The sequence below is a fragment of the Helianthus annuus genome, chromosome 8, assembly GCF_002127325.2.
Source record: "Helianthus annuus cultivar XRQ/B chromosome 8, HanXRQr2.0-SUNRISE, whole genome shotgun sequence".
Classification (NCBI taxonomy): Eukaryota; Viridiplantae; Streptophyta; class Magnoliopsida; order Asterales; family Asteraceae; genus Helianthus; species Helianthus annuus.
In genome coordinates this window covers 124797279-124810834 of record NC_035440.2, presented here as the reverse complement: position 1 = coordinate 124810834, position 13556 = coordinate 124797279, and the positions used below count along the sequence as shown (strand labels likewise).

General features: G+C 36.4%; 1 protein-coding gene and 1 long non-coding RNA gene across 8 annotated transcripts; one reads left to right on the top strand and one right to left on the bottom strand.

Moving 5' to 3' along the window:
* Positions 1-6669: 6669 nt before the first annotated feature.
* Positions 6670-8045, bottom strand: LOC110873710 (root allergen protein-like). The gene is made up of 2 exons (XM_022122711.2): positions 7810-8045; positions 6670-7102 (listed from the first exon to the last, which is right to left on the bottom strand). The coding sequence occupies exons 1-2, from the start codon at positions 7988-7990 to the stop codon at positions 6807-6809; spliced, it is 477 nt and encodes a 158-aa protein (XP_021978403.1). The 5' UTR covers positions 7991-8045; the 3' UTR covers positions 6670-6806.
* Positions 8046-8287: 242 nt separating this feature from the next.
* LOC110873711 lies at positions 8288-12253 on the top strand. 7 transcript variants are annotated; one of them, XR_004863956.1, is made up of 7 exons: positions 8288-8723; positions 9554-9864; positions 10084-10316; positions 10467-10667; positions 10761-11088; positions 11593-11693; positions 11807-12253. It is a non-coding gene; the product is annotated as an uncharacterized LOC110873711 (long non-coding RNA). The 7 variants fall into 7 exon arrangements; XR_004863954.1 differs by having other exon boundaries at positions 9650-9864; positions 10084-10667; XR_004863953.1 differs by having other exon boundaries at positions 9637-9864; positions 10084-10667.
* Positions 12254-13556: the final 1303 nt, after the last annotated feature.

The following is a 13556-nucleotide window of genomic DNA, read 5'->3' as shown; positions in this document are numbered from 1 at the left end:
TTCAGCTTGTCAATTCTAGTTTTAAGTTCGGTTCGCAACCGAAAGTTGAGAAGTTTGACTTCTGCTTTGACATTCGATTCTAACCCGATTTAGCTTAGTTAGCTACTGAATTAAGGTTGCATTATGATCATATTTTATTGTAGCATAACCCTCTGAGGTTATATTACATGACCATAATCATAATCAAATTCTGAGTTTATATGCAAGTTACTATATCATGCCATACTTTGACAAAAATGCCCTTTTTGCAGTAAATAAGGTTTCAATCAATAACGAACTTGCAAATGGTTTGCCTACTGAAATGTTACTATAATTAACATATTTTGATGATATTAAACTGATCATATTCTGAATTTTGACTAAAGATCGCAAATGTCGTCATGTAATGACCGAAATGCCCTTTTGGTACATAATGTGGTTTTAAACCATAACTTTCAATCAAAACTTGATACCTACTGATATTATAACATATTTGAAATGTTTTCACAATAGGTACATGAGCTTAACTCAAACTTCCACATAAGTTTTCAAACTATGTACATAATGGCCAAAGTGCCCCTACGGTGCATAGTCTGGTCTTAAATCATAAAACTCACATATGTTTGATTACTTACTGATATTATATCATAAATAAAGTATTTTTACAGAATGATCATGTTCAAAGCATCAGTTTATAAGCAAGTTCTTATATTATGTCGCTTAATGACTAAAATGCCCTTATGAGGTATATTTTGATTTTAAAACCTTCATGGGCATAAAAGTTGCTAACCTACTGAGGTTACAACTTATTTAAAGTATATTGGCATATAGAACTTGTTCATGACTCATTCGGTTGCCAAATATCGCTTATACGCGTATGGTTGAGCTTATGTAACCAGTTGTAAGTTTACTGAAACGGATCAATTCTTATCATCTTCTTTTCAAATTCTAGAATGTACATTGTTTACCCATATTATACAAGTCTTAGTACTTGTTGGGTTTAAACCGCATTCTATTCGGTATACGCTTAATCTAGCAAACCTATGCTTAAGTACCAGGTCATATCTTAAGGGACTAACCTTTGGCCCGTATACACTCTAACAGATAATAAATCTATTCATTCCAGACTATAGTGCCCCCCAGATAATCGGACTTAGGCTAATAATACTTAGACTTGCGGCTTTTTGCTAAATTAAAATCTTATTAATTGGAAGCTAGCAAAAAGGTAAATACTCTTAACTTATTTTAGTTTTTAAACTTGGGATGGCTATTAAGTCACTTGGAGCGGGTATTACATAAATGGGCCGCCTATGATTGCGCATGAATGTAAGAATCTGGTTTATTCCATTTTACTTGATAACTGAAACGATTGGGGGTTAATGGTACCATGTCCGGACGTCCCGACTCATTTACTTATATGTCCACACGGAATAGCGTGCATGGGTAGGCATACCGACTGTAAGACGTGTTTTATTCAAATTTGGTGAGTACCTTAATCTTAATTAAATGACTGGCTCTAATCTCTGGTTCCCGATTGTAAGGCAAGTATGTAAATCCGGTAACAAGAATAAATCTCAAGAAATATTTAAAAGATCACCTACGGGTTTTTCTCTATGTATAAAACTCTTTTCGAAAAACTGTTTTCTAAAGAGTCAGTTGATTGTATTTACCAGCTTTGGCTGACGTATTTTCAAAATATTGAACCGTAGGTAGCGAACCTTATTATAGGCTGGGAATCCGGGTCGGCTAGAATGAAGGCTAAGGAATTTGCAACTCCTGATGCTTAAGGCCTATGATGTCTAAAGCTCTGTTATTTTGATCCCACCTGTGGGCTTGTATCGAATGCTTGTAATACTTTTATATATTCAAGCTTTAATAAATTTTATACTTTTACTCCAATACTTCCGCTGCATATTATTATATTGTGATAACTGTTATTCAACAATCACAATTCTACCTATCCGGGATCGCTGGGAATTGGGGTGTGACAGGTTGGTATCAGAGCTACAATTTGATTGAATTAGACACTAGCCTTTTATGTCTAATCTCAAATATCACAAATGCAGATTCCTAAAAAAAAACTCTGAGTCTAGACCTGAACATAAGACTACTCTTATTTATATATAGTAGTTATTGACTTTATGTCGCCAAGATGTCGCGGACAAGATGAAGAATCCATGATGGGTCACGGACTCGAGGAACTCTACCACTGAGTAGCTTGAATTCCATATGGTGAAACACATTGCTTTAGAGACAATGACTCCGATACGAGGATGCTGAACCTCGCCACCTGATATTATATCTTTTGATATTCATGTGATATCCTAATATTATTTATCTGAAGTCTATCATATTTTATAGACATTCCAGTGATATCTCACCAGCTGATTGAAGCAGCCGCAATTATGGATAGCCGTATTATGGCAAGGATATCTGTGCACTTCTTCACAAAATTCTATTCTTTGATTTAATATTCTTAAAGAAAGAAATTGATATGAATTCGCTATTAAGTAAAGAAACTAATCTGAATTCGCTGTTAAACAAAGAAACTGATATGAATTCGCTGAATTCTTCTAGCTCATTGACTGGAGGTGAAATTGTTAATGATGATAGGTCTGTTACAGTTGATTCAGTTAAAGTTAATTCTGGTTTGAATTTAATTTTCACTTTGATTTGGTTAATGATGAAAGTGATTTCTATGAAAGCAAGTTTGTTAGTTACGGTTGTTACATTTCTGGTATGGTTAACACATGCATCTTGTAAACGTTTTCATCTTCATCACTCATATTGTTCTTTAGTAAGTCAGAGCTTTTTCCGGGTCAACCCGTATCATCTTCATCACTAATCTGAATTCGCTGTTAAACAAAGAAACTGATATGAATTCGCTGAATTCTTCTATCGCGTTGACTGAAGGTGAAATTGTTAATGATGATCGGTCTGTTACAGTTGATTCAGTTAATTCTGGTTTGAATTTAATTTTCGCTTTGATTTGGTTAATGATGAAATTGATTTTTATGAAAGCAAGTTTGTTAGTTACGGTTGTTACGTTTCTGGTATGGTTAACACATGCATCTTGTAAATGTTTTCATCTTTATCACTCATATAGTTCTTTAGTGAGTCGGAGCTTTTTCCGGGTTAACCCGTATCATCTTCATCACTCATACCACCTCCTCTTAAACAAGCTCTATGATCTTTTTCTATACCATCTACCAATTCAAGATTCACACTTAGTTCCAAATCTCTTTTCCTCGAGTTGAATGATCTTCCACCATTGAAAATGGATGAGCAATCCATTTGAAATGACAACGTTCTACTGTTACTGTTGTTCGGAGTGAATATTCTCTGGCTGCCGGTTGTCCATCTGAAACGACGATGAAGAACAATCTGCATTTTCCCAGCCAACAAACACCAGCTCAACCATCAAAGAACCCACCATTAGAAGTCTCCGTTGTCAAACGTCATCTTACGTTGGCGGAATCTATCCGCCTCAAATCACCACCACTAACCGCTAGAGAGAGTGTTTAACTTTAGAGAGAAGGTTTGAGGTATGTGTGAGAGAGATCGAGTTTAGAGAAAGTGTGTGTGCAAGGTTTTGTTTTACTTTTTTAAATAATATTAAATAAATGTGATAAAAAGACTAAAATGCCCTCATGTGCATGTCACATGACCTTATTTAACTAGAAAATCTAACTAGGTTTAGCCTAAAGGTTAAAACGTGCACGATTTTGAAACATAAAACACAAAATTTGCAAGGTTTTGCGCTAAAGGACATCGCCTGCAAAATGGTGTAAACATAAAGGACAAAACTTGTAATTTACTCATTATATTATATATGTTCGGCACTCTCGCCAGCAAACATCTACTATTTTCTTAATTTTAACACAACTAGAACATGGCTTAATTAGATTTATACTACCACAAGCAGCTTGTGTTCGTATTCGTTTGCTAAGCTAACCGAATGAAAATTTTTGTTCGTGTTCGTTCGTTAAGCTAATCGAACGAACATAAACGAACTTCCTGCCGAATGGTTCATGAACTGTTCGTTGAACGTTCGGTTCATTTACAGCCCTAAAGATAAGACAAGAGTAAATTGGTAAATGTGACTCAATATAGAAAGCTAATCGGATGCCTAAGGTATCTTACACATACAAGACCAGATAAAACCTATGCAGTTAGATATGTTTGTACAAATATGGATAAACCAAGAGCAACTCACATGCAAGCACTTAAGCAATTAATAGGATACATCAAGGGGACATTAGACTATGGAATAGAGTACACCAAAGGAAAGAGTAAAGAAATCATTACATTCAATGATACAAGTTATGGTGTAAACCCCAATAAACGAACTTCATAAACAGTATTCTATTATAATGAAGAACCTATTACATGGGCAACTCACAAGCAAAAGGCAATAGCATTATAATCTTGTGAATCAGAGCTTCAGGCAACTATATTGGCAACAGTAGCGGATTCAGAAATTTTTTTCAACGGGTTCACTTTTTTAAATATTCCAAATTCATATATCCGAACATAAAAAATTCGGGCCGGTTCGACGATTCAGGTCGGGTAAGGTTCATCACATAATAGGCATACGATACAATAATGAAAAAAATATCGTCATGATAAATTAAAAAACACATAATATAAATAAGAGGTCTTAAAAATATACCTACAGTTATTCCCTACGATGTTTCATCTTTTGAACACGTTGCATTAAATTCTCGGTTGTAACTTGTTGTAAGAACTCCCTTTCAATGTAGCAAATGCAAGAATCGCTCATGTTCATCACCCATCCTAATACGTAATTCCGTTTTATGTTGAACTTAAAACATCTTCGTTTTAAAGAGTGATCGAAACTTCAGGTTCACGAAGTTCAATTTTATGTTCTCTAACCTAAGAGCCTATTGTTGAAATTAAAACAATCTTCATTCACATGCTAAAGTGACTTGTTAGTTGATACATAATCTCAAACTCTATATCGGAGAAATGTTTGTTTTTTTATCGTTAGCTAAAATTAATGGTTAAAGTAGTATAAATGTATATAACCTAAGTGAAAATGGGTATCTTATCGTCACATATTTACCCCAAATTTCATAATGTTCTAGTAATGTTTAAATAATGAGATTTTTGTTGGAGGATTATTTACCATGATGCCACTCTTTTCCTCTTAATTCTCACCAGACAAGAACCCCTAGACATACAAGAACCCCCTTTCACACATTTGGTTCTCTGCTTCTCCTAAAAAAAGGAAAATAAACGACACTTACTGGAATCGAACTCGGAACCTTAACCTTAGCAGCCACGCGGTTTACCAATAGATAGACTAATACACACATTTGTTTATGGTTTCCCCAACAAAATATTAAAGGGTTCCTTCAGTATTTTATATATGATTTTACACTATAAATTGCGAACCGGACGGGTTCCTAGGAACCCCCTTATTTGCTATAGATCCGCCCCTGATTGGCAACATGTCAAGCATTATGGCTATAAGGACTTCTTAGTGAACTTACATTAAAAGAGCCAAATAAGATGACATGACAAGTTGATAACAAGTCAGCCATTCTACTCATGAAGAACCTTATGCTTCATTGAAGATCAAAGCATATCAACACTATATACCGCTTTATTAGACAATGAATAGAAAAGGAGCAAATTCAAGTTGAACACATGAGTGGAGAAAGGCAAAGAGCCGATATACTCACAAAAGCCTTACCAAGGATCAAATTTATGGAAATGAGAAGCCTAGTATAAGTCGAAGACCTTAGAGACAAAATCAAATATTAGGGGGTGGGGGGGGGGGATATGATCCGAATCCTTGATTAAGGGGGGACAGTATGGTCTTGGGGACTTTGATCGGGGAGGGGGGTTGCCGAGCAGTGATGGGATGCCAACTTCAAATCGGTGAGTAGGGAGTGGTGTTTGCGGTGAGTATACACCGATGCGGGAAGAGGAGGGAAGGAGGAGAGAGGGGGGTTTAATGGTGGGTCCCAACCCCTTTCAACCAATCACATTTTTTTTAAATTCTTTACCACTCTTCATGTTTTTAACCATTGTCAGTGATTGAGTGTAATATGAAGAGTGAAATGGGGACTTGACATGGCATGATATTATTGGCTAGAGAATAACTCAAACACTCAACTAGTGATTGACCACCCTTACACCCTAAACATACTATAATTAATTTGTATTATTATGTTATAGCTTAAGGTTTTTTTTTTTTTTTTTTTTTTTTTTTTTTTTGAACGGCAAATTTGAATCACTGACGGACCACTGGAGTATCATCGTGCCACCAGCGGAACCACCCGATCATATCCATCTCCACTAGACATAATGCCTATACACCAATTCAGGAGAAAACCCAATAAATATGGGAAAACCCCCTTGTGGGAATCGAACCCAGGACCTATTGGTCCCAAAACTTTATCCCACCCCTAAGATGCCACTAGGCTATAAAGCCATGGACATGTGATAGCTTAAGTTAAGGTAGTTATATATTGGTTGCCTTGTTCTCCAAGCAATATCACACCGGTTTGTAGAGTATATAGACCCTTGTAATTCAATGATTTGAATCTAATGAATCACTAATTATAAACAAATTCTCCCTATGGATTGCAATCATAAATAGCCTTACACTTATCAAGTGTTCTCACTTTCATCAGACCCTAACAATAACTTTGTTGTAGGTGGGATTTTAATAAACATGTTTATTGATTGATGCAAAGAAAAAAAAGTGTTACAAAATGATTCATGCACAACAACAATAGAAAGATACACGATACCATTTCAAATCCAAACAAACATTTTGATTAAGAAAAGAAAAATCAAAAAGCATCAGCATTGGCATGAACGTACGCCTCAATAGCCTTGAAGACTTTCTTGTATCCTTCATTGGTTTGGGTAAGAACATCTTCTGTTGGCTTTGTTTCACCTTTACACTTAAACACTGTCGTGTGCCTATACACAGCTCCACCATCAGCAGTTGGTGAGATCTTAATACGATGAGCGATCGAGTCTAGATAATCCGACAATATGTCACCTTCAAAGACTGTGTATTCGACATAAAAATTGTTGACATCAACAACATCAAACTTTTGCTTTGATGATGTGTATGGTACAGCTGCATTACAAACTCGATTAGTAGTGCCGAACCTTTAACTTTACTAGTCGAATAGAAAACAAATACTTAAAAAATGTTCTCAACGGCTTTCAGTAACAAATTCGTTGGAAATCCCTTAGTGAAAGAGCCCCGATCGGTAATACGTGGGTAAAAATAATATTACCAAACGGATTACCGACGGATTTTATGAGGGGGATCATCGGCGGAGATTATCACCAGCTCACTTACCGACGATAGATAATTATATATTTTAACTTTTCTGATTTATTTGGAATCCACTACTAATTTAGTTAAAAATACAAACTCGTTGGTGATTATGTGTTGATGATACTCGTTTTTCTAGTAGTGTAATAGTCACTACTAGAAATTTGGCATTTTCTAACAAGCTTTTCCATTACAAATGCGTAGCAAATTCAGGTTTGCTACGCATTTGCAACAAAACCTTGATGTTGAAAAAAGGCCAGTTGAAAACTATTTGCTACGCATTTACTACGCAATCTTTAACGCATTTACAACAAAAATATGGTTTGTGATGAATTTTCAATGCAATTTCAGTTTAGAGCTTTAAAGTTTTGCAACGCACTTGTGACGCATTTTTTTTCTGTAAAAAATGCGTTGCAAATATGTCTGAATTTGTAACTCATTTTTTTGCGTTGGAAATTTTCGTAACAAATTGACATTTTTCTAGTAGTGAGTGGGTTTCTTACCGTCGCCGTAAACGTGACTCTGGATTGTTCCAACGCCCAAGTCACCTTCTATTGTCGTGATGGATTTGTATACTTCTGGAACTACCTTAGGTGCGAGGTTATGGATGTTACTGAGAATTTTGAAAAGCTTATCAGCAGGAAATGAATTCACGATCTGAACCTCAGTAGAAACAGCTGCCATGATGGATATATATTAGTTGTAGATAAAGTAAGAAACCTGACTTTGTAGTAATTAGATGTGGATGCAAACATTCTTTCGTATTTATAGTGGTTTTAAGATGGGGAAAAGTGTTTCTAATATGTTCAATTTATAGTTAGTTGGACACACAGCACACACATATTGACTACCAACTGCTCCTTGAATTATACCGGCATATTCCATAATAAATATATTACTTCCCCACATGTTGTATTTCTTACTAATTATATATTACATGATATATTATATATAACTCTAATTTGTAACATTTGGCTGCATCAATGGTTGTACCCATTGCTTTAAGTTTTGTTTATGCAGTAAAGGTTGTGCATACCGCTTAAAGTCATGTACCAGTTTTATTGGTACATGACCTCAACTTTTCCAAAAAAGATGGAGACTTTAGAGAGAGAAAGTAGAGAGAGAGCAGCAGAAAAAAGGGCTCCGATGGGTTCCGGCCGCCGGTGATGGCAGAGCCATGATGCCTTTAGACGGAGCTACAACAGTGGTGGTCTAGGTGGTGTCGGGTTGGACAAATAAACAACAGTTGTGGTGCTAGGGTTTGACAAAGGATGATGGTGGTGGTGTTAGGTAAGAGGCGGTGGTTCAGTTGACAACTGTGACGACCACAACGGACCCGATTGCAATAATAGTGACCGCGACGTTTTGAAGGTTTAGGATTCCGGCAAGGCTTCAGTTAATTCCTACGAGTTTTGCGGTAAGCTTCGTTTCGCTTGCATGTTTTATTTTTGTTTAGATCGGTTCCTAACGAATATGATTTGGTGAAACTTGTGATAAGTGTTATTTTCTTGCTCCTCAACGAGAAGCATCTTCTGGCATTCTACTAAATAGTTTACTAATGAAGGATAGGTCTTCAGCCTCCATTTAGAAATGGAATTTAGCAAAAGATAAATTATTTAGGATAAGGTTAAGGTTTTAGCCTTTTTGTTAAGCGAAAGGGGCCTTTCAAATACTGGTTAACTATCCTGTTTTACTTCATGAAGTTGCTGTTGAAAAGTTGTTGAGAGAAAGACCAACGAAGATTGTAAATTTTTGTTAAAAGAGGTGGCAAAATGGGTGGCTTGAATAGCCGATCAAAAGAGTATGCTGGTTTGTTTGTTTTTTATTTGTTAGTACTTTGTAAGCATATACACTAATACACATACAAAAAAAAGTAGATTGGAGTTGTATTCTTATTAGGTTGTAAAAATAGTTTTACCTTGGAAGGTAATTTTTATGAGACCAGGTTTGACTTCTGAGATGAAAAAGATTAAATACCGTGTGTTAGCGGATCTAAGAGGATAGAATAGAACGTGGAGATTGGATTGCATGAGGGGACTGTGGAAACAAGATCAAAAGCTATTGATGATAGCTATGTTGGTTGTTGATGGGAGTCAAAGACTTGGTTAACTCAGTCAACCAAGTTGACTCGGTCAACACAGTAAGTCGGGTGAAAACCCTCTCAAACGATAGGAAGCTAGATAGGTAGTGAGAGTGATAACCGGTTTATTTCGATGATTTTCATGATTGTATATCATTATTTTGAAGGATCAAGAGAATTAAAAAACTGTGTATTGAATTCGAGTTTGGGCTATATTCATGGTTCTTAATATGTTGATTGTACACTAAAGCTTCTTTTGGAAGCTTTATATTTCATACAAAGAGAAGAGAGAGACATGAGAGATAGAGATGCGGATTCGTTTGAGAGAGAGAAACGGTGGAAGGACCAACGTTTACGGTGGTTACTAGGCGGCGCACGGCGGCGCTTTTCACTTATGACGCTACACGACTGACACTCAAATAATCATCGAGGAGGAGTGTATTTCGGTGAAGTATGACGAGTCTCCAACGAAGATCCGGTAAGTCTTCTATTCTGTTGCATGTTACAGTTTCAGTTACATCGGTTCTTGATGTGTCGTTTGAGACTATTCTCGGTGATAAATAATTCTGACAAGAATCCGGTCAAGTTCCGACCAAGCTCCGGTGAACGAAACTCGACCTGCATCTCTTTTTTATTTTTCTATGTGCATATGTAGTCATACGTTTAGTTATGTTGGTTATAAATGTTTGGGAATTAGGTCAAGTGGTTGTAGTCTTGGGTTGAAATTTGTTGATCAAAGTCAAAATAGTTCTGATTTGGTTGCAAAGATGAAGAATACAGAGCTCAACTTGTGAGTAATGTTAGACATGACCAAAGAAGTATAAATAGATTAGAGTCAAGCATTAGTGGAGTGGAAAGAAGTAGAGAGGGTACAAGTAAGTGATACAGATTCCATGGTAGTGGCTGATGGATACAGTAGTCGTTGGAAAGGTAGGTGCAGACTTTCCTTTATCACCAAGCAAAGGCTTTTTGTGATAATAAACTTGAGTTACAATGTATTATGCTTTATAAAGTTAACTACAAATCTTGATTGTAACTTAAGCTATTTATTTTATTAATTAATTAAGTCGACAATTACAGATAAAACTAAGTTCCCTGAATCTGTCACAAGAGTGTATGCAGAGGATCGCTAAAGAATTAGAGTGCAATGAAGCTTCACGAGACGGGGATTTGGCACGAGAGTGTATGCGGAGGATCGCTATAGAATTGGAGTGCAATGAAGCTTCACGATACGGGGATTTGTTGCTACAAGGCGTTCGATTTGCTTTTCGGGTTCATTAGGTACATTTATATATATTATAATTTGCAACATTTGTATGCAACGAGAGTTGTACATTGTGCTATTGTACCAGTTTTGTTAGTATTTTTGTCTAGATAGTTTGGCAGTGGAAAACACATCAGCTCAAGGGGACACGCGTCATTAATCCTCATCGTATGAGAAACCTAAACCATCTTTCTCTCAAAGTCTGGGTAGAGGGAGAGATCGAGAGAAAGAGAATCCGACCACACTCCGGCGGCCGGTGGTATCAATGACGACGGTGACGATAGGGGTAAACGGAAATGAAGATGATCGTCTTTTGAGATTTAGGTTGTACAGTTGTTTTGTAATAAAGTTGTCATTGTCGTGGCTCTGGTGGTGTTTCGCAGCGTGTAAAGCGACTGCCGGTGGCGAAGACGACCTACTGCAGTCGAACATTTGATGGTAAGAATTTTAGATTATGAATATGATTGTTTCTTTTCTTTTCTTTTTTTGGCATACAAATGGTTTGTTGCAAATTTTCGATTTCTTATATATATGTTTTTCTATTTAGATTTGAAGGTAATGCGGTTTATCTGATGTCAATTTTAAGTTTTAACTTTTTCATTTGCTGTTCATTTGACTTTAGTTTAATAGACTTTTTGATTTGGGGGCTAAATCTGATTTATATACCTAACTGAGAGGCTGGGGGATTTTTGTTGATTTGTATTGGGTAGTTGCTAATTAAGTAATTATATAAAGTGACAAGTTGGGAGTTTTTTTAGACTATGAATGACTCATTGTTATGTTGGTCATGCATCAGGCGGTAGGTTAAAAAAGAAATAAACCATTTTTACTATTTTCTTTGGCTGAAACTATATTTGCCCCCCCCCCCCCCTATTACTTTCACTTTCCAGTATTCTATCTCTCATCCTTTCCTTTTTTTAAATCTTTTTTTCCTATATGCAGAACATGAAGTTCACTTGCATTGCATCATTAAAGACAGATAAACGCCACCAGTGGTACTGCCTCTTAAAAAAAAAACTCCCGATGAAGTACTTGGCAATGAGGTACACATAAGTTAACCTTAACCTCTTTTTCTGGCCACTGTATGCAACTTTGTGTTAATGACAGTGTCACTTTTTTTATTAATATATTTTTGTTTCTTTTTTGCCCGATTCAGACTTGTATTCTTAGAGTTCATCTACACGGTGATGGTTGCAAACACAAAGTGAAGAAACTTCTTCAAAAAATTGACGGCATTCTCTCTTTCAGCTGTTCCTTTCATTAAAAAAAGAAAAGAAACTATGTCTTTGACTTTTGAAGTCAAAGAATACTTTTTCGTTTCAAACTTGAATGTAATTATTGGAAAGAAAAAAATGGTACATGTACAAGTAGGTGTTGAATATGGTACAAAAGGGAAGAAGTTTTTGGTGTAGGTATGGGTGGGATATGAAGGTCAAGATTTGTCGGGTTTGACTACACATGTTCAAGATTTGTGACGATGATGAATCTTTAAGTTCGGTTAGCTTAATGAACTAAAGCGGGTAGTTTCATTCATGTGTATAAATGTGATAGCAAGTTTTGTATCATTAATGTGGGCATAATAGAAGAATATTAGTTTGCTTTAGCTTTGCGAAACTGGTTAGAGCGGGTAAACATGCTAAGCTTTGGTCAAACAAGGAGGTATAACATTGAAACCTCCAATGTTTAGAATTTAAACTTGGTTGATTTGAAAAGGATTGTCAAGACAACGTTTATGATGGGCTCAATTTGTATGCCCCCGCCGCAACGCGGCGGGCCTCTTATCTAGTTATATTTAATTTATTTATTTATTTATTTAGTTTAATATATATAATTAGAGATTAGAGAGTGAGTATAAATAGTATTTTGATTTTTATAATAATATATATAATTTCTTTTTGATGAATAGTAATTTAATTTAATTCTCATCATAACATATAATAGAGTTACTTTTTTCATATTTTTATCATTTCAATAATATAATTTTATTAATATTATATAAAAATTTATATCGAGATAGTTGGTAAACGGGCAACAAGTTGCGCCGTTGCGCCGCTACCTCTTTTTGAATAGCAAAACTAAGCGTTTTAAAAACTACGTCCATAGATCTCGGGTTCATAACATTACTATGCATGACCCTTTGAACTCGACTAAGTAGGTCCACAGCCTCTGGCGCCAGGAAACCAAAAGTATCAAAAGCAAATGGGATAAACACGTGCTGGTTGTCAAGGCACGTTTTCTCATGCTTAATCACTTTACCCGATGCAGCCTTTAAAGCAATCTGGCCCACTGTGAAAACACTACTCCCTAAGCCCACAAGCGGGGAAACCCCTGTTAGATCCACACAGGCGTGTTTTCCTCCTACCCATCCAAAGACCAGAATGTCGGCTGGTCGAAGGGTAGATCTCCCTTCCAACGGGTCTGTTAAGAAATTAACGGGTGCCTCTTTCTTAGCAGAAATACCAGCGCACCTGAATATGTCAAAAAGGACATCCCTAACCAAATCATGTCGGTATTTGAACCACGGGAGCTCTCTACAATGGACCGCATGCTCACCAAAAGAATCCAAACACGCCTTATGACAAACTGGGCATACCTCATCAACTGGGAATAAAGGAATCATAAGGCGATACTTAAGGATAGTACAGTACTCCACAGGCGACATATGCTGGCCTAGCCCATCTATAGGTATAGCAAGAAGAAAATCTTGTGCATGTGGTACTCGGAGACACTCAAAAACGGCTTTTTTGTCTAACGGTCAAGTCAAACTGCACTTCGATTTCATGGACAATTTTACTAAAAAGAGCACTCGCCAATGCATGTTGGGCTTTAGGGGGGCGGTGTCCTTATTAGTGAAACCGCTGAAGTCAAAGCTTGGAATCGTATCACGAAGACAAGCCAAAGCACAA